The 21423-nt window shown below is 39.6% G+C and overlaps 1 protein-coding gene across 12 annotated transcripts in view; it reads left to right on the top strand.

Annotated features, from left to right (window-relative positions):
• Positions 1-21423, top strand: part of grip1 (glutamate receptor interacting protein 1) — a 375594-nt gene that overhangs the window by 285174 nt on the left and 68997 nt on the right. For all 12 annotated transcript variants that reach the window (XM_055191373.2, XM_055191376.2, XM_055191372.2 and 9 more), the window contains 4 exons: positions 2683-2828; positions 8274-8421; positions 8915-9084; positions 19962-20108. In XM_055191373.2, the coding sequence (XP_055047348.2) occupies positions 2683-2828; positions 8274-8421; positions 8915-9084; positions 19962-20108 (611 nt within the window). The remainder of the gene's footprint in view (positions 1-2682; positions 2829-8273; positions 8422-8914; positions 9085-19961; positions 20109-21423) is intronic.

A 21423-nucleotide genomic window follows, 5' to 3' on the forward strand; every position in this document is an offset into this window, starting at 1 on the left:
TTTTTCCATTTGGTTCAGTCTCTTTTTTTCCCAATAATCTTCTATACAAAAGATGCATGCAATGCTAGACCAAAAATGTTCTTAGTTGGAAGTAGGGCTGTGCAATATTGAATCGCAATAATGATCAAAATACCGCAAATTTGCATATAGCGAACTAGTTTGCATTAACTGAATAAATTTAATTCTTATGTGTAATCTTATAGAAGATGATCAGTGATCAGAAAGAATGTGAAACATGTATGTTTGTTATGATTTTTTAGTATTTAACCATATTTTAATAGGTTCAAATTGATTTCACAACAGTCGTAGCGCATATCATTTATCGCATCATTCATCAAATTATTGCATTTCCCTTTAGTTTTGCGCAGCCCTAGTTGGTAGTATAGTCCCACTTAAATAATCACAAGTATGCGTTTGTAAAGCTGTTTATTACAAAAACTAATGGGGTGTTCACACCAAACGTGAATTTTAACGATTTGCACGAGTATAATACATACAAAGTCAAGGCAGAGACCCGAATTGACGCAAACCTGCGGGGGCGATGCAAATGACACAAGAATGCGCTGTGCGACCGCCTCTTTCACCTTTAGCTGTTCAGGGCTCAGGGGTCATGTTCAAAAACGTGGAGGTGACGTTACATAAAGAAGGCAATACATTCGGTTGTCGGTATCAGAGGTAGGTGTCTCTCCGGACTTACGATGTCCGACTCGGCGCTCTTTCATTCAGATCGACATCAAACGAAAAAGGGGAAATTTGATCGAAGATTTGCTGCCCTTGAGCACGATGACAGCAGACATGATCCCACTGAGTTCCTATTCACTCTACTAACGCTCAATTTCCAGATATTTACCGAACTGCATTTTAGTATAGTAGTATAGTCAAACTTAAATAATCACAAGTATGCATTTGTAAAGCTATATATTACAAAAACTAATGGGGTGTTCAAACCAAACGTGAATTCAACGGTTTGCACAAGTATAATATATACAAAGTCCATGCAGAGACCCGAATTGACGTAAACCTGCGTGATTGCCACGAAAACGCGCTGCGCTATTTGCCTCGAAAACGCGCTGCGCTATTTGCCTCGAAAACGCGCTGCGCTATTTGCCTCGAAAACGCGCTGCGCTATTTGCCTCGAAAACGCGCTGCGCTATTTGCCTCGAAAACGCGCTGCGCTATTTGCCTCGAAAACGCGCTGCGCTATTTGCCTCGAAAACGCGCTGCGCTATTTGCCTCGAAAACGCGCTGCGCTATTTGCCTCGAAAACGCGCTGCGCTATTTGCCTCGAAAACGCGCTGCGCTATTTGCCTCGAAAACGCGCTGCGCTATTTGCCTCGAAAACGCGCTGCGCTATTTGCCTCGAAAACGCGCTGCGCTATTTGCCTCGAAATGAACTATTTGCCTCGAAAACGCGCTGCGCTATTTGCCTCGAAAACGCGCTGCGCTATTTGCCTCGAAATGCACTATTTGCCTCAAACGTGTCTTCGCACAAGTTGAAAATATTCAACTCAAGCAAAAAATTTGCATAACACAAAGTTAAATCCTGCGAGTTTTCTAGAGCGAGGAACACGATGCTTTACATTTTGTTGTGTTCGCCGCATAAGTAATATAATTTCTCGCATCATTTAGTTATCGCATAATGCATTTTTTTTCTATATCATACACCTCTAGATAGCAGTATAGTCAAACTTACATTTTTAGTTTGAATGAGTTTTTAAAGTTGTTTATTACAAACAATAAGTACGTAGTGTATTTTTGTTTATTGTATATGTATCATTCATTTTACATTAGAGTACTTTATTGAACTCATGTACATGTGTGTACTATGTTTTCTCTCATGCATTTTTTCTTGTTACTTTTATGGTAACAAGTTTGGCATAGATCGAGCGAAGCCATTGCTGTGTTTTCAATTGGCAATTTTCAATTGCTTAATGAAAATAGTGTTGACCAGTCAGACCTCATATTCAGGAATACAGCTCTGCTCTCGTCAATGTTCGCTCGAGAATTGCAAATGGATCGGCATGATATTTTACTCGCTCTCGAGTCTGAACCGAGCCGCTGTTACCCTAGTTACGCTCCAGCCCTTTCTCTATCACCTGTGTCTCGACCCTTATCAATATTCATTTTGCACATTTGGTCATTTTATTTCTTACCGAAACCGCATTCTCATTTATTTTGTTCGATTGCATGGCTCCCATTTTTTGAGTAAATATCATGTTGTGTTTCCACCTCTGCAATTTGGTGTTGACTGAACCCCTGATATTCTGCAATCTGAGACTTGAACGGGTGATTTCATTCAGTATGTGGCAGTTTGTATCTGAATAAGACCGAGACAGAAAGCTTAAGTTCCAGACACCCGGAGATTCCAACATTCTTAAAGTGCATCAAATGGTGTTTGATTGTATTTTTATGCTTTGAGCTTCAGGAATGTGCCTGGTCTTAATTGTTCAGGAATTACTGTTGTTGTTTAATGTCCTTTATGTGCTAAAATGCAGACATTACTCAGTCAGAGATGAGAGAAGAGGGAATGATCAGAATTTTTCTTTGTATGCATTGTAAAGCCATTGTTTGCATTTCAAATGATTATTGTTACAAATAAACAAAAGGAAAACGCACAATTGTTTCGTAAACTGCACAAGTCTCCTGTACGGTTTAGTCTTATTGTTTTGTTTTGTTTTGCAGAGAAGGTACCATTAAACCAGGCGACAGGCTGCTCAGCATCGATGGGATTCGCTTGCATGGAGCATCTCACGCCGAGGCCATGAGCATTCTCAAACAGTGCGGCCAGGAAGCCACTCTCCTAATTGAGTACGACGTGTCAGTTATGGGTAAGGACACGCCCTTTTTTCAACTAACCCCACCCCCAGATACTTGCAGTCATTTTGATATTTTTTTGTCTTTTGCATCTCAAACAAAATAAAAAGGAGTAAAAAAATATAATACACACATATTGGGTGAAATAAACATTAATAATTTTGACAAATTTTTTAATTGTCAATATTTGTAGCTATCAATACTCTTTTTAAGCAACGCTTTTTATTATTGAATGTCATATACACTTTTACACTTTATAGACAGGCAAAGAGACAGAATGATAGAAAGACAGACTGATAGATGAACAGACATATAGACAGACAGATAGATAGACAAAGGGAAGGACGGACAGACAGATGGAAAGACAAACGGACGGACGGACATACAGACAGACAAATAGACAGACGGACGGATGAGCAGACATATGGACAGACAGACAGACAGACAGACAGACAGACAGACAGACAGACAGACAGACAGCTATAGATAGATAGATGGGTGGGTGGATGGATGGATGGATGGATAGATTGACAGACGGACAGATAGAAAGACAAATGTATGGACAGACAGATAGACAGATAGAAAGACGAATAGATAGAGATAGATACATGGATGTACGGACCGATAGAAATACAGACAGACAGCTTGAGATAGAAGGATGGATGATAGACGGACGGACAGACAGACAAGTAGATGGATGAACGGACAGAAGAGTAGACAGACAGATAGATAGGCGGATGGACGGACGGATAGAAAGACAGACAGAGGGCTGTCAGACAGTTAGAGATAGAAGGATGGATGGATGGATGGATGGATGGACGGACGGACGGACGGACGAACAGACAGATAGATAGATGAATGGATGGAACAGACAGGCAGACAGACAGACAGATAGATGGATGGATGGATGGATGGATAGACTGACGGACGGATGGACAGATAGAAAGACAAATAGACGGACGGCCAGACAGACAGATAGAAAGACAAACAGATAGAGATAGATAGATGGATGTACATACCGATAGAAAGACAGACAGACAGCTAGAGATGGATGGATGGAAAGAAGAGAAAACAGACAGACAGACAGACAGACAGATAGATAGACAGACGGATAGATAGATAGATAGACGGATAGACAGACGGATAGACAGACGGATAGATAGATGGATGGATGGATGGATGGATGGATGAATGGATGGATAGATAGATAGATAGACGGATAGAAAGACAGATAGAAAGACAGATGGAGGCTGACAGACAGCTAGAGATAGAAGGATGAATGGATGGACAGACGGACAGACAGACAGACAGACAGACAGACAGACAGACAGACGGATAGACAGATAGATGGATGGATGGATGGATAGATGGATGGATAGACAGATAGACAGATAGACAGATGGACAGATGGATAGATGGATGTACATACCGATAGAAAGACAGACAGATAGCTAGAGATGGATGGATAGATGGATGGATGGACATACAGCCATGTAGATGGATGGACGGACAGAAGAGAAAACAGACAGACAGACAGACAGACAGATAGACGGATAGATGGATGGATAGATGGATGGATAGACGGATAGACAGATGGACAGATGGATAGATGGATGTACATACCGATAGAAAGACAGACAGATAGCTAGAGATGGATGGATAGATGGATGGATGGACATACAGCCATGTAGATGGATGGACGGACAGAAGAGAAAACAGACAGACAGACAGACAGACAGATAGACGGATAGATGGATGGATAGATGGATGGATAGACGGATAGACGGATGGACAGACAGATAGAAAGACAGATGGATGGCTGACAGACAGCTAGAGATAGAAAGATGGATGGATAGATGGACAGACAGACAGACGGATGGATGGATGGATGGACGGACGGATATATAGACAGACAGACAGACAGACAGACAGACAGATAGATAGACAGATAGAAAAACAGACGAGTAGCTAGAGATAAAAGGATGGGTGGATAGACAGACAAACAGGCAAATCGATGGATGGACGGACAGACAGGCAGATATATAGACAGACAGATATATAGATAGATAGACGAATGGACGGACAGATAGAAAGACAGACAGAGGTCAGACAGACAGACAGACAGATAGTTTTGGAGGTTCATACGTTTATAAAATTGTTTCCAAAGAGTTAAAAACAATAAATGTGTTCTGGTATTGTTTTACCACAAACGCTGCATGCAGTTCTGTCTTAGTACACGACCAAAACAAGATGACAATTATGAGGCAGCATTATTCAATTCGCTACATTTAGAAAGAGGCTTTGCATCTCAGTAGCACTAATGATCTTTAAATGCTCCCTCTATAGGCAGCCTACTTCTGCAGGTTTTGGGTAAGAGAAATGACTCAGCAACCATTTTAGCATTTAAAAAAGCATCAGGCAATCATATCATTTGCTCAAACTCAGAAATATTGTATTTCTTAATGTCAGAGTAAACATGCAGTGTATGAAATGAATGAAAAAAGGAAACTCAGGGAGGAAAAAGGTTTGTAGTGGGCAAGGACTGAAACTCATCTCTCGTGATGTCTTTGTTAAGCTTTGACCCAGAAGTGATAGATTCTTCTGCCGTGTTGCTCTGTGGAAATCTCAGGACCGCTTCACTGCACTAATACACCCCTCAGCTGTGTAGTCTAGATGACATTAAATGCTAACAATCCCCATCCAGCGGTGTTTTTGGACATTGATGTTATGCTGAAATAGTTTCTTGTACCCCACATTAATATCCTAAAGTGTTTCTGTGCCTCTCCTTAGCATAAAGCATTGCATAACAATGAATGAACTGTGAGTCACTTTGGTAAAAAAAGCATCTGTATAATGCATAAATGTAAACTTCATACTGTGTGCAGAGACGACTGTAATTTATTTAAAATGTATTTCTATATTGCGCTTTTTACAATTTTGCATTGTAACAACTTGGTTTACAGTGCAGATAGAATAGACATTAACATGTATAGACAACAAGGTATCATTGCAGTTTTTCATAAGGTGTACATTAGAGGTCTTTACAGGTCCACTTAGATCCGAAAACCAGAGACTCGAGCGGGTTCGGGTCTAAAAGTTTCACATGTGCCGCGGACACGGGTCGAGTATATTGTTAGCGGTCTCGAGTAATTTAAAATGAATGTGTTTATACCGAAACCGACCAGAGAAAACTGAACTGTGTGTGCATCGAGTCCTTTTCCAACCCCTCAAGAGCGTTTGCAATATCGTGTGGCTGGCGTTAGGTTAATTTTTATTGAGGCAGACCTGTCAATCAATTTTGAATGCACAATTTAGCGGTTACCTTACGGTACATTCACACAGGGCGTGAGCGTTAACGCTTGACTGAACGCTTGTCTGAAGCGTGGCTAACAGCCAATCACAGTGGCCGCAACACATGCTCCGGACTTCTATTACTGTAATTCGTTGACTCTGTCTAGGTTATTTGCATAAGGCGATCTGATTGGCTGACGCACGTGTTGCCGCTTGAAAAGATGAGAAATGCTGCGAGCAACGGTAGTGACACGGCACCGACGGATCCACAATTCAGTTCGGCAACGCGTGACTTCACTCATTAAATGTGAATGGGAAGCATTAACGCTTACGCCCTGCGGGTACGGTTAGGTTAAAAAAAATTGGCACTGGGTCAGTTCGGACTCGGGTCTAATTTTCTCGGGTTTGTCTCGGGTCGGGTCTTTCTTTTAAAAAATATTTATGCATATCGGAATCAGGTAAAAAGTGATTCGGGTCATTTTGGGTCAGGTACATTTAGTTTGTCCTGAGAATACCTTTAGTGTACATTACGATAAACAAAAATTGTTTTGAATTCCCACTGTGATATTTGTAGTGCTACTTAGCAAGTGTATATCAAATTTTTTATAAGCTGTAAATGCTGTAAACACCGTTGCTCAAGACATTGCTCTGTCACAATTTCCGACACGTCGAACATTACAAGTTTGGGAGCGGGACCCTCGTTGGTTGCTGCCCGCCGTCCGGGAAACCAATTTCAACAATCATTATTTTGAAATTTCATTTGGTTTCACTAGTGGCACAGAAAGCACACCTGTCAGCTTTAAGGCTTGCCGTGTAGTCGATAAATCATTCTGCCCTGACTTCTGTCAAAAATACTGTGCTTTCTCCACACCTAAAGCAATTTAAAAAGTCTTTCTCCCGTCTCTGCCTTCCGCTTTCCTTTTCTTCCCATAAACTCTCCTGCACTAACAAGGCTATGATTAAAAAGACCCACCAGAGACCAAACATGCATTCGGTGTGCGTCACAATTTACAACTGTTGTCCAGGCCCCCACTTTCCCCTCGATGCTATACGTGCTCCTTCGGATCAGATACGCATTACTGTTAGTGAGCTCCGCTCGGCAAAGCTCCTCGTTCGAGCGCTCGGCATGAAGTGCTTAACAGCGGCACGTTAATCACAGAGCCTCTGTCACCCGGATGGCTTGCTCGTGATTAAACAATTTCCCCACCCCTAGCTTTATTAATAGACACCCCGTCCCTCCCTTTGTAGCTTAGTGTTTATCAGGAAGGTGGAGTTAAAATCAGGGGCCGGAAAATGGGGTTTGCTTCATCTATGGCTGTCGTCTTAATTCTCATTTATCATCTGCAAACTCGGCCACATTATAACCTCCAATGCAATTTATATCGTATGTTTCATAGCACGTTTAACATTTTAAACACGTCACCACAGGTTTGACTTCTCCGCAAGCCCTTTTCAAAACCGAAGCAAGTGACACGAGTGCTTTTTTCCTGCTTGTTGTAAAGTGGGTACAGTGGATACCTGTCGGGCGACTGCTGGAGTTTTCCCGTACCGTGGCATATTGTGTTGGCAGTAACTGTGTTTACTGTGAATACAGCGAGGAAGCTGACACACCTGACAGCCGACAGCTGTACGCCCGCTCTAACTAAAGACCGACTGCTCATCCTGTCTGTTTCACGCGCAACAGCGGGAGCTATTTCTCTTTGTAACGAGCAAAATTTGTCAGGTAAAATCGGCACTTAAAAACAGACGGAGAGTGGACGTGACGCACTTCTTTTGTGAGCCTGCGGGCATATATGGGATGATCAGGTCCTTTAGTGTGCCCATTATGAAACTGCACGTTCATATTACAGTCAAAAATGCATCCACTCGCCTTTATTTGCATCAATGTAAGTGTTTGCTTAAAGGCGGAGTGCACAATGTTTGAAAAAACGCTTTGGAAAAGGAGACGGGCCGACTAACAAAACACACTTATAGCCAATCAGCAGTAAGGAGCGTATCTACTAACCGACATCCTTGCCGGGTTGCGTATGTGTGGGGCGGGTCTTTTAAAAGAAGGTCCAGATTCTATTGGGGTAGGGGCGTGTTTGTTTAGGGGATTTCAAACATCAACATTGGCTTTCAAACATTGTGCACTCCGCCTTTAATGTATTCTTGTCTCTCCGCCGCAGATTCCGTAGCCACGGCATCCGGTCCGCTGCTTGTGGAAGTGGCCAAGTCCATGGGCTCCAGTTTGGGTCTGGCTCTCTCTACCTCCATGTACTGCAACAAGCAGGTCATCATCATCGATAAGGTCAAACCAGCCAGCATCGCCGATAGGTAATTACAGCCAAGACATTTCCCTAATGCAAAATGCGGCTACCGTTTTGAAGTCATCGCTCATCACTTGTCCATTGTTCTGCCAGGCCGATCAATGTGTCGAGCGGAGGGAAATGTACCTGATGGCTGCTTGTGAAATTTTCAAAAGTTTGTAATGCATAAAGCTTAGCAACTAATTATAGAAATTCAATAACTCATCTAGCCTTCATGCCTTCGGCAGAACAATAATAAAGGTGGTGGATTGCTGAGCAAGTGAAAACTTTTCCATCTGAGCTGATTAGCACTTGAGATGATTCCGGAGTTTGCATTTTGGGAGAAATATTGGAAGGAATTATTAATAAATCTAGGAATAATCAATATTCATGACCTTTATGTCCAAATGTGCAGGTTCTCCTACAGCACTGAGGAAAATTACATTTTGAAAATGCATGATTGTTTGAAGTGAAGGTGCTTTTAGGGTTGACCAAACAGGAATTGGTGTCAATCTTTGCAGGTGTGGCGCGCTGCACGCGGGCGATCACATCTTATCGGTGGATGGCACGAGTATGGAGTATTGCACACTGGCCGAAGCCACCCAGCTGCTAGCTAGTGCTTCAGAACATGTCAAAATGGAGATTTTGCCCCACCACCAAACAAGGCTGGCTCTCAAAGGCCCCGAACATGGTAAGAGACAATCACACATGACTCATACTATAGACTTTTCAGTTTGTAATGTACCAGATTTTTTGCATTTTTTTAATCAGAAAATTTAGGGTTCTCACGGGTCCTTAAAATCCTTGAAAGTTTGTGAATTTTGGGGAAAAAAATTCAAGGCCCTGGGAAGTTTTTGGAAACATACATACGTACATAGATACAGGTCATTGAAAGTGCTGAAAGTTTTCTGAAAAAAAATCCATATTATTCCCTGTGTAGTAAAGGATAATATAATTAAAATGATATTATTAATACTTTTAAGCACTCGTGCTAAACTGTTCACTTTAAATGCTTATATCTTCTGTATGCAAATGTTGATTCATACCGAAATGCATTTTTGCATAGTTGTGTTTGACACATGAAAACGTCTCGGGTTACGTATCTAACTGTTGTTTCTTGAGAAGGGAACGAGACGCTGTGTCTCCCTTGCCATACTTCCTGTGTCCCTGTAACGCCGTCTTTGGCAATATTTCAGATAACAATATACATCCTGGCACCCGCGTCACCCTGTCTTTGTCGTTAAGCCTCACCATTGGTTGGATTTGATATACACATTCAGACACACTTACCCCTGAAGGCGTCCCCAAAGTGTCAACGCAGTGACGCAGCGCGAGTTCCCTCGAAAGGGAACAGTAACAATGTACCTTAAAAAGTAACACGATGTAACCTTGCTCTCACTTAAAATGTGTCCCCACATTAGTCCTTGAATTTGAGGGTACTGGACCTGGAAAGTCCTTGAAGGTCCTTGAATTTGAAGATAACTAAGGTGTGGGAACTCTGAAAATTGGAGCTTTTGTTGAAACACACTCTGATTAAGGCATCTGTCAGCCAATGAGAATTTCACTTCATTTCAAACTTACCCGAATCTTTACGCACCTTCAAAACTTTTATCTTTTGCAACCCTGTCTATTAAGACTTCGGTAAAGAACAAAGAATCTCAAAACTTGGCTCATAATAAATGCATTTAGTTCAAAAAGTCCAATAGAATAGCTCAAAAGCAGTCAATGGGACTTGGGATGAACATTGGGAATATTGGCCATAACTGGTATCGGCAGACAAACGCAATTTATTTTTTGTTTAAAAACAATCAGTATCTATCGCTATTGGTAGATGACATTGTAAGTAGTGCTGTTAATTTAACACGTTATTTAGTTATGCATTAATGCATTTATTTTATGATAACAATCAATCCAGGGCAGCATTGTCACAAAAGTTTATAATTTCGTATGCTTCAAGCCTTGCCAATTTAAATATTTTAGCACAAGACGGAGAATGGATCTCAATGCAGTGCTCACGCGCTGTTTAATAAGAAATTAAGGGTTAAACACGTCTGAAAATGGCAGGCGGACGCCGACTGTAGGCGCTTGCTAGCTTTTTTCAGCTATGTGCTTTAGTTGCTGTGATACTTCTGATTTGCTTATCAGTCGTTGAATGATGTGCTGGTTGGTTGTTGTGATATTTGTCCCGCCCCTTCTCCACTGTGATTGGATGGCTGAGTAAGAAGTGGCATGAAGAATGTTCAACTCTTGGCACAGAAAAACAAAGAGTGCCGGCGTTCAGCACAGACAAAACCCTCCAGCTGCTGGCTTTTTTAGAAAAGCACCGAGCTTCCATTGAAAACATCCGCCGGCGTAAATGCTTTGGTGTGCACGCTACCTTAGTGTGTGTGTGTGTGTGTGTGTGTGATTGCACATATCAACAACAGTAAAGCCAGTGCCAAGAAATCTGCATGTCAAGGCTTCAGACAGCGCTCAAATGGGGATAACAAAACATTTCCTTGTATTTTGGTGCCTTTTAATTAAACAATTTCTTTTATAGCCTAAACGCTTACCTTGGCGTGTCGTGGGAGTACATGGGGGCAAATACAAAATGGAGTTTAAATTATATGGACTCAGAATAAGCCAAGTGAAATGTATTTGAGGAAGCAGCAGCGTAGAAATCAAGGCTGTAGCTGAAATGAGAAACGGAGTTTAATTTATTAGGGCATTCATCAAGTGGAGTGGATTTCACTGACGGCGATCTGACAGGTGTACATAAATTAGAGAAAAAGTGAGTGGGTCCAATATTATTGGTCTTAATAAGTCTTAATTTTATATCAGTGCATCCATAGTTCAAACGTTGGAAACACATACGTCAAAACGTCACATGATATAAACATTGTGCTTCCTGCAACTTCAGAGTAACACATCAGACCCCAAGACAGTGGAAACATTCCCTAAACAAATTAGTCAATATTGAATGTGATGTTGAAAGCATAATTAACATAATTCCCGCTTGTCTTCGAAATCAACCCTGTAGTTTTCACATACAATGTTGTCTTATCACACGGTTTGATATGCGAGTGCAAGGCCAGCTGCGTCCTGTCCACTGGGTGGTTATCTTTTTAAGCAATTTTAGCATCTCTCCCACTGCGATATCTTTACTGCAGTCAGGACCGTTCAAGGACGAAGCACAATGTTTTGTGTCTCGCCATGTGAGGGGTAACATGTTATTCAAAAGCTCCTTCTTATCACCTAACAGGTCTTTATTAAGCTGCACCACATGCTATGATAACAAGGGCTGGCAGCAAAAGTTTATAGGAACGATGATTCTCTTAGAAAGGGACGTAGACATCCAGTGTTTCCCTGTCATGTTTTATCGGGACACTCAACACGAGGAACAAAGGCTCCAACGCCGCTGTACTTCCAGATAGGGTTGGATTTATACGGCACAGATGTGGAAAGCCGGGCTGTTACGGAGTTTGAAAGAAAGGCATGGAGTAGTCCAACGATTTTCTGTATCGTCTGTCATCCGGGGCCTGAATTTACAGTGGAATCCCTGTGTCTTTTATTTCTGAGTAAAAAAAGGATAGAAGGGAATACTAAGGCTAAGGGTTGTATTTATGATGTGTAGCTCTGAGGTCTGGTAATGTCCTCTCAAGACATCTTGCTCTCTGAATGCAGTCAGATAGCACAGTGGGATGCTATAAAAGCCAACAGGAAATATTGCAGGATGGGGAAGCTCAGTTAAGCATCGCTGTTACAAATACTTACATTCAGGGTTAAGGGATTATAGCAAACTTATGTGTTTATTTCATCCTGCACCATTTGAGCTACGGACATGCCTTGTGTGGTTTGTGGTCTTTTAAAATGATTTGACGGATTAGTTTTACCTGATGAGCATTGCGATGACAATAAAAAGTGTTTAGGTTCGATCCCAGGGAACACGCATACTGATAAAATCTAGACCTTGAACGCACTGAACTGTAAGTCAAATTGAATAAAATCATCTTCCAAATGTTAATAAATATAATTTAAAATGAAAGGGCAAATTAGACCAGTGTCTAGCGACTGCTAGTCAATGCGTAATTTTAACTGTTGTTGTTGACTGTTAATTAGTGCATATTAGTACATCAGAGGAACATATTGGTACCAAATGGTGCGTATAAGTACCTCAGAGGTACATGTCATTGCATATTAGTACATCAGAGGTACATATCGGTACCAAAGAGTGCATACCTCTAACAAAGAGTGCATATCAGCACCTCAGAGGTACATATCTGTACCAAAAAGTGCATATTAGTACATCAGAGGTACTTATTGGTACCAAAGAGTGTATATTAGTATCTCAGAGGTACATATCAGTACCAAATTAGTGCATATTATTACCGCAGAGGAACATATCGGTACCAAAGAGCGAATATCAGTACCTCAGGGGTACATATCGGTATCAAAGAGTGCATATTAGTACCTCAGAGATGCATATTAGTACCAAAGAGTCCATATCAGTACATCAGAGTTACAAATTGGTACCAAAGAGTGCATATTAGGAACTCAGAGGTACATATCGGTACCAGAGAGTGCATATCAGAACCTCAGTGGTACAAATCGGTACCAAAGAGTGCATATTAGTACATTAGAGGTATAAATCGGTACCAAAAGGTGCATATAAGTACCTTAGAGGTACTTATCGGTACCAAAGAGTGCATATTAGTACATTAGAGGTATAAATCGGTACCAAAAGGTGCATATAAGTACCTTAGAGGTACTTATCGGTACCAAAGAGTGCATATTAGTACATCAGAGGTACTTATTGGTACCAAAGAGTGTATATTAGTATCTCAGAGGTACATATCAGTACCAAATTAGTGCATATTATTACCTCAGAGAAACATATCGGTACCAAAGAGTGCATATTAGTACCTCAGTGGTACAAATTGGTATCAAAGAGTGCATATTAGTACCTCAGAGGTACATATCAGTACCAAAGAGTGCATATCAGTTCATCAAAGTTACAAATTGCTACCAGAGAGTGCATATAAGTACCTTAGAGGTACAAATTGGTACCAAAGAGTGCATATTAGTACCTCAGAGGTACATATCGGTACTAAAGAGTGCATATTAGTAACTCATGGGTACATATCGTAACCAATGGGTGCATATTAGTACCTCAGGGGTACATATCGGTACCAATGGGTGCATATCTGTACCTCAGGGGTACATATCGGTACCAAAGAGTGCATATTAGTACCTCAGGGGTACATATCAGTACCAAGGAATGCATATCAGTACATCAGAAGTACAAATTGGTACCCAAGAGTGCATATTAGGAACTCAGAGGTAGATATTGGTACCAGAGAGTGCATATTGTACCTCAAAGGTACGTATCCGTACCAAATTAGTGCATATTAGTACCTGACAACTATATATCAGTATGAAATTAGTGCATATTAGTACCTCAGAGGTACACATTGATACCAAAGAGTGCATATTAGAACCTACAGGGAAACATATCGGTACCAGTGAGTGCATATTAGTACCTCAGAGGTTGATATTGGTACCAAAGAGTGCATATTAGAACCTCAAGGGTACATATCGGTACCAAAGAGTGCATATTAGTACCTCAGAGGTACAAATTGGCACCAAAGAGGGTATATTAGTACCTCAGAGGTACATATCGGTACTAGAGAGTGCTTATTAGTACCTCAAAGGTACACATTGGGACTATGTGACAAAGAGTGTGATCAAAGTTTAATGTTCCTAATCTCATGATGTTTAGACTTTAGCCTGGATCTCACACACAGTGTCACAAATATAAACTCACTCTTCAGTCACACTCATCCAGTCACACCCCTGGTTAAAATCTCACACACTTGCATTGAAAGGGACTGGAGCCACATCATGGAGACTTGAAAGTTGACATTTCAGGACTATAAGAAAGCACCCACACCATCAGAAGTAAGATGCTGGTGCATAGCAAAGGCTGACAGGTATCCACATCAGCCGGGTATTGTGGCATTGACAAATGCACAGTCATGTACTCCTTTTACATGTAAAATCAAATCTGATTAACGTATTATTAGTCTTTGCTGCTGAGCTGTTAAAATCAACCAAATGTGTCAAAGGTCTCAAACACATCCAGCGTGCCCCATAACTCTAGACAGTTGGTGGATGGAAAACCTTAATGACAAATATGAACTATTCAGCAGAATTTCCACAAGGTCAGCGCCTGTGCAACCTTTTAGCCATGTACCTAATAAGAATGTGGACTAAAGTCTAAGCCGGATAACATAAACAAGAACCTGCGCTGCATACTAATGCTCCCTGTAACTGTTGTAGGGGCCTTCAGAACCAATTAAAAACAATGAAGTGACCTGCAGGTCATCTGGTAGGAGGTGTCCTGATTGGCTCTTAAAAAAGGAAATTGAGTTAAGCACTCTGGCTGAACGCATTCACAGGAGGACATTCATACCATCCGTATGCGTCTGCTTCTGCCATTACTATGCCGTTTTGTGCATACTCGATCCCTTTATCTCGAGCAGATTTAGCGCAGTGAAGCGCTCTCAATACTAATATGGTTCTGAATGACAGACGAACATCTGACACCAAGCATATGCATTATACATACACACCAAACTTGCACACCAGCACTGCAGACTTGTCAACATCGGTTTGTGGGCTACTTTGTGTGGAAAGTCCTCAAAAGTACCTTGAGTTTCCATATGCTTGTATCATTTGTCATCTTGTTTTTATATACTTGTACTCACCTAGCTCAATGAATATTATATTTACATTTTATGCATCTGGGAAACTTGATCCAAAGTGACTTACGGTGCATTACAAGGAATTTATTTTTTGTATGTGTGACACCTGGGTTCGAACCCATGACCTTTTCTGCTGCTAACACAGTGGTCTACCAATGAGCTGTACCGGAGCACATATATGTTTTCAGTTTGTTTTGTTTTTGAGGTCATAACCTTATTCTGTTTCAATTACAAACAAGCTTTAAAAGGATGTAATTATTTTTACTGCAAAAACAAGACTTTTTTTCTAAGTATTTTTGTCTTGTTTTCAGTACAAATATCTAAAAAAATTAATCAACATGTATTTTCTTGATAAGCAAAATTACCTTAGAAAATAAGTCTAGTTTTTAGACAAAAATTATATAATTTAATTGAATTTGTGCTTAAAACAAGCAAAAAAATCTGCCAATGGCTAAAATGCACTCTTTGGTACCAATTTCTACCTTTGAGGTTCTGATATGCACTCTTTGGTGCCAATGTGTCCCACATGTGGTACTAATATACACTAATTTGGTACCGATATGTACCTCAGAGATACTAATATGCAATGACATGTACCTCTGAGGTACCAATGACAATTTTGTACCGATGTGTACCTCTGAGGTACTAATATACAACAATTTGATATCGATATGTACCTCTGAGATACTAATATTCAATGACATGTACTTCTGAGGTACTAATATGCACCATTTGGTACCGATATGTACCTCTGAGGTACTAATATACATTAATTTGGTACCGATATGTACCTCTGAGATAGTAATATTCAATGACATGTACCTCTGAGGTGCTAATATACACAAATTTGGTACCGAAATGTACCTCTGAGATACTAATATTCAATGACATGTACCTCTGAGGTACTAATATGCACCATTTGGTACCGTATGTACCTCTGAGGTACTAATATGCACCATTTGGTACCGATATGTACCATTAAGGTTCTAATATGCACTAATTTGGTACCGATATGTACCTCTGAGGTACTAATATACATTAATTTGGTACCGATATGTACCTCTGAGATAGTAATATTCAATGACATGTACCTCTGAGGTGCTAATATACACAAATTTGGTACCGAAATGTACCTCTGAGATACTAATATTCAATGATATGTACCTCTGAGGTACTAATATGCACCATTTGGTACCGATATGTACCATTAAGGTTCTAATATGCACTAATTTGGTACCGATATGTACCTCTGAGGTGCTAATATGCATCATTTGGTACCAATATGTAACTTTGAGGTAGTAATATGCACTAATTTGGTACTGATATGTACCTTTGAGATACTAAAATACACTAATTTGTTACAGATATGTACCTCTGAGGTACTAATATACACTAATTTGGTACCGATATGTACCTCTGAGATGGTAATATGCAATAACATTTACTTCTGAGGTGCTAATATGCACCATTTGGTACCAATTTTTAACTCTGAGGTAGTAATATGCACTAATTTGGTACTGATATGTACCTTTGAGATACTAAAATACACTAATTGGTTACCGATATGTACCTCTGAGGTACTAATATACACTAATTTGGTACCGATATGTACCTCTGAGATAGTAATATGCAATGACATGTACCTCTGAGGTACTAATAGGCACCATTTGGGACCGATATGTACCTCTGAGGTACGGATATACCCTTATTTGGTACCATCTAATTTCTTACCCCATTTGCTGATTTTTTAGCTTGTTTTAAACACACATTCACTTAAATTGTGTTTGTTTTTTGTCTATAAATTAGACTTATTTTCTTAGGTCATTTTGCCTCTTAAGAAAATGCATCTTAATTTAATAACTTTTAGATATTTGTACTGAAAACAAGACAAAAATACTAAGTAAGAAAGTCATTTTTGCAGTATTGAAAGCTAGTCGTATCGGCATACTCATTGTGACAACATGCCCCACTACTCTCCGCATGCATTCAGTGTATTTGGTGGATGTAAAATGTATTTAAAAAAAATGGCAGAATTTTTGGATTTTGTAAATGAACTGGCCTATACAAAAAATAACTCTTTAAAAATTAACCCTATTTAACCCTAACCTATTTAAAGGTGGAGTGCATGATTTTTGAAAAACACTTTGGAAAAGGGAGTCGGGCCGAGTACCAAAACATACTTGTAGCCAATCAACAGTAAGGTGCATGTATACTAACCGACATCGTTGCCTGCATTACGTATGTGTGGGGCAGGTCTATCAAAACAAGGTCCAGATTCTATTGGGTTAGGGGTGTATTTGTTTAGGTGATTTCAAATGTCAACATTGGCTTTCAGAGATTATGCACCCTGCCTTTATCCCTAATATTTACTGGAGTGCAAAGTGTGTCAGCCAGCCCTTGTTGGGTCCTTATTGAAAGGCCTAGTTCAGCAATTTACAATTGTAGATAATCATGTAAACAGCCAAAACATTATTTGTTATTATAGTAATCTATGAAAAGCCACAATAGAGCATGTTATATTGGATAAAACCCGGCAAAGAAATGTATCGGGCATTTATGTGAACCATCTCTTTTATTATAAACAATTATTGGGGTTTCTACCACACACACGCACGCATGCATGCACACGCGCGCACACACACGTAACAAGTAATGGTTCTCATCTGTCCAAGCTTGATTATCTTTAGCCTGAAAGGATTCCTCAATCTCTCAGGCGCGCGCTGATCTGTGCTGCTATCATGATGTTAGATCCGCTTACACAAAAACACATGCCTCCTTCACCCATCAATGTCTCTCTCCTTCTGTTTCACCGACCCCCTCCTTTTCCCCCAGCTTCTCTCTCTCTCTTTCTGTTTTTGTAATCTCTCTATCCAGACTGTGTGCTTTTGGTTTGAAAGCTAAGGTCACAGTGAACATGCTGCCAAAATTAACTCAACAAAAATAGAAAATATTCAGGATGCAGGTGCGCGTCTTCTGACGTCTACGAGAGATGCTGCTGGATGTTTAAGACCTTGCAGCACTTAACAAAAGCGAATGAACGCTTGTCTTGCGTGTTGTCAACTCGCGTGAATCCTGCAAGATGCGAAAGAGTCCGTGAAAAGAGGCAGATGTTTGCCGGCTACAAACTGATTTCTCAGAAAATGTTGTGATGTTGCTCACAGATGCGTCTTCGTCATGCGGCATTGTTTTGTTTTTTTGCTTGGCACACTGCAAAAAAAAATATTTTCAAGAAAAAAGTTTCTTAGTATTTTTGTCTTGTTTTCAGTAAAAATATCTAAAAATTCTTAAATTAAGATGCTTTTTCTTGATGAGCAAAATGACCTTAGTAAATAAGTCTAGTTTTAAGACAAATAATATACAATTTAAGTGAAATTTTCCTTAAAACAAGCAAAATTATCTGCCAATGGGGTGAGAAAAAGAACTGTAAAATAAGATTTCTTTTGTCTTAAACACTTAATTCAAGAAAAATTTTCTCACCACATTGGCAGATATTTTTGCTTGTTTTAAGCACAAATTCACTTAAATTGTATATTTTTTGTCTAAAAACTAGTATTATTTTCTTAGGTCATTTTGCTTATCAAGAAAATACATCTTTAAGAATTTTTTTTATATTTCTACTGAAAACAAGATAAAAATACTAAACAAGAAAGTCATTTTTTGCAGTGTAGTTTTTAGACCAAAAATATATATAAGAGATTTTGTGCATAAAAACAAGCAAACAAATCTGCCAATGAGGTAAGCAATTTTTCCTTAAATTTGTCTTGAATTTAATGTTTAAAAAAATTTTTCAAGATTTTTTGCTTACCCCATTGGCAGATTTTTTTGGTGCTTGTTTTATGCAGAAAATCACTTAAATTGTATTATTTTTGGTATAAAAACTAGACTTTTTTTCTTGGGTCGTTTTGCTCATCAAGAAAATACTTGTTGATTTAAGAATTTTTTTTATATTTCTACTGAAAACAAGACAAAAATACTAAATAAGAAAGTCATTTTTTGCAGTGTAGTTTTTAGACCAAAAATATATATATGTGATTTTGTGCATAAAAACAAGCAAACAAATCTGCCAATGAGGTAAGCAATTTTTCTTGAATTTAATGTTTAAAAAAAAATTTCATGATTTTTTTGTTTACCCCATTGGCAGATTTTTTTTGCTTGTTTTATGCAGAAAATCACTTAAATTTGATATTTTTGGTCTAAAAACTAGACTTATTTTCTTGGGTCGTTTTGCTCATCAAGAAAAAGCATCTTAATTTAAGATTTTGTTTTATCTAAATTTTTTGATATTTTTACTGAAAACAAAACAAAAATACTAAGAATTATTTTCTTGAAAATCATTTTTTGCAGTGCCTGTTTTTTGTTTTATTTATTTCAGTTTTTTTAAGCAATAAAGGTTGATCTAAAGCATCAGGTTTAAAGCAATGCAACCCCCCTTTCAAAATCTTTGTGTAAGTGTGAATAATTTGGTTAAAGGGACAGTTCACCCCAAAATAAACATTTTGTTATTGTTTACTCGACCTCAGGTTGTCCCAAACCTGTCTAAATTTCTTCATTCTGATGAAAACAAATAAAATTATTTTGAAGCAAATTTGGGGCACCACCGACTTCCATTGTAGAAAAAACAATACTGTGAAGGTCAATGGTGCCCCAGATCTCAAAATATACCTATTCACAATTTATCCAAGATAACAACTTAAATCATGACTGAAATCCCTGTTTTAAGTTTCTCTCCTTCTATGTATTATCCTATTGCAGCTGTTAAACTGTACATGTGTGATGTTGTATGTTTCACACCCGTCTTCTCTCTCTTTGCTCTCCATGTGTTCAGTCAAGGTGCAGAGGAGTAATCGGCCGCTACCCTGGGAATCCGGAACCAACAACAACAGCAACTTCCTCCCCTACCAGCACTATAACACCTACCACCCCGACCAGTCCCGCAGCCAGGCCAAGCAGAAAACCTCTCCGAACAACCCCCGTAATGCTCCCTCCTTCCTTCCTTTATCCTTAATCATCCTCGTCGTATTGTGTCCCTCGTTGTGTCTCTTTAATATCATCTCTAAACAGATTTATTTGTTTTATGGCTCTCGGTTTGTGACGTGACTGCATCATTACCGTAGCATAATCGATCATCACAGTCGCTGTTTAATAGCAAACTTTTTTTTTTGACCGTTGGCGTAGCGAGGAATCCCTCCACAGGAAATTGTTTCCCAAGTTATCTTAATAAAGATTGATGTCTACATCTGTCAAAAAATGGGCGGCACTTAGTGGCTCTGAGCGGTCGTTCGAGCGTCTCGTTTCTGCTATATTTTATAAAACTGTTTTGTTTTGCCTTTTGTCTTTTTTATTGTATTATATTTGATTTCTTCTGACAGAGCAGAACTAAATTGTTTTCAGGCTCTTTTTCTGAGCGTCTAAGGCTTATTTTCTCTTTCTTGTTTTCTTGTTTTAGATTTGGCTTTTATTCCCCAACTGTAGGCGTTGCTGAGCGCATTAAGGCAAAGAGCAAAGATGGAGTAGAAAGTCAGAAATGCATTGAGCCGTTCAGCCATTTGGAGACGGTGATATGAAACACAATACTTGTTAAGAATGTGACATTTGGCTATTGATATTCCAGTCATGTGACCACCTGATCGTTTCTTGCTGCAGTCATAACCCCAAGTGTATTGTGGGACATGTTGCCAATTGTAATTAACATACGAATATGCATTTAGCGCACTCTTGGATTCGAACACATGACCTTTGTGCTGCTTTACCAAAGGGGCTACATCGCTGTGACCCTGTTCTCTAATTGGCTGATAACATGAGATGAGATGGTGTGTTGCTAACAAGCTTGTCATACACAAAATTGCTCATCATTTCTACTTACGATGCGAGATTATATGCATTTGTTACTATCAATTCCAGCTGTCAGGCCTATATAGAGTGCCGCAGGGATGGCATATTTTTGAAGGCTAACTTAGAAGCTAGCAGGACACTGGTTCTCTTGCAAAAAAAGCCAATTAATTTACACACAGATCTTATTTTTTGCAATAATTAATTGGCTTTTTGCGAGAGAACCAGTGTACTGCTAGCTTCCAGGTTGACCTACAAAAATGCGTCATCCCTGCAGCACTTTATTGATCTTTTCAGCTAGCGCTCTCTACATTTTACAATATTATCCACCTGCTTTGAACTATTTGCCCTAAGGGGTTACTCATGGGTTTTGTAAGTAGGGTAAGAGCGCCACCTGTAGGTAATAGCGGAAATTTGGATTGACGGTTAAGCTCGTCATTGGCAGGGAAGCGTTTTTT

The sequence above is a fragment of the Misgurnus anguillicaudatus genome, chromosome 1 (assembly GCF_027580225.2).
Source record: "Misgurnus anguillicaudatus chromosome 1, ASM2758022v2, whole genome shotgun sequence".
Lineage (NCBI taxonomy): Eukaryota > Metazoa > Chordata > Actinopteri > Cypriniformes > Cobitidae > Misgurnus > Misgurnus anguillicaudatus.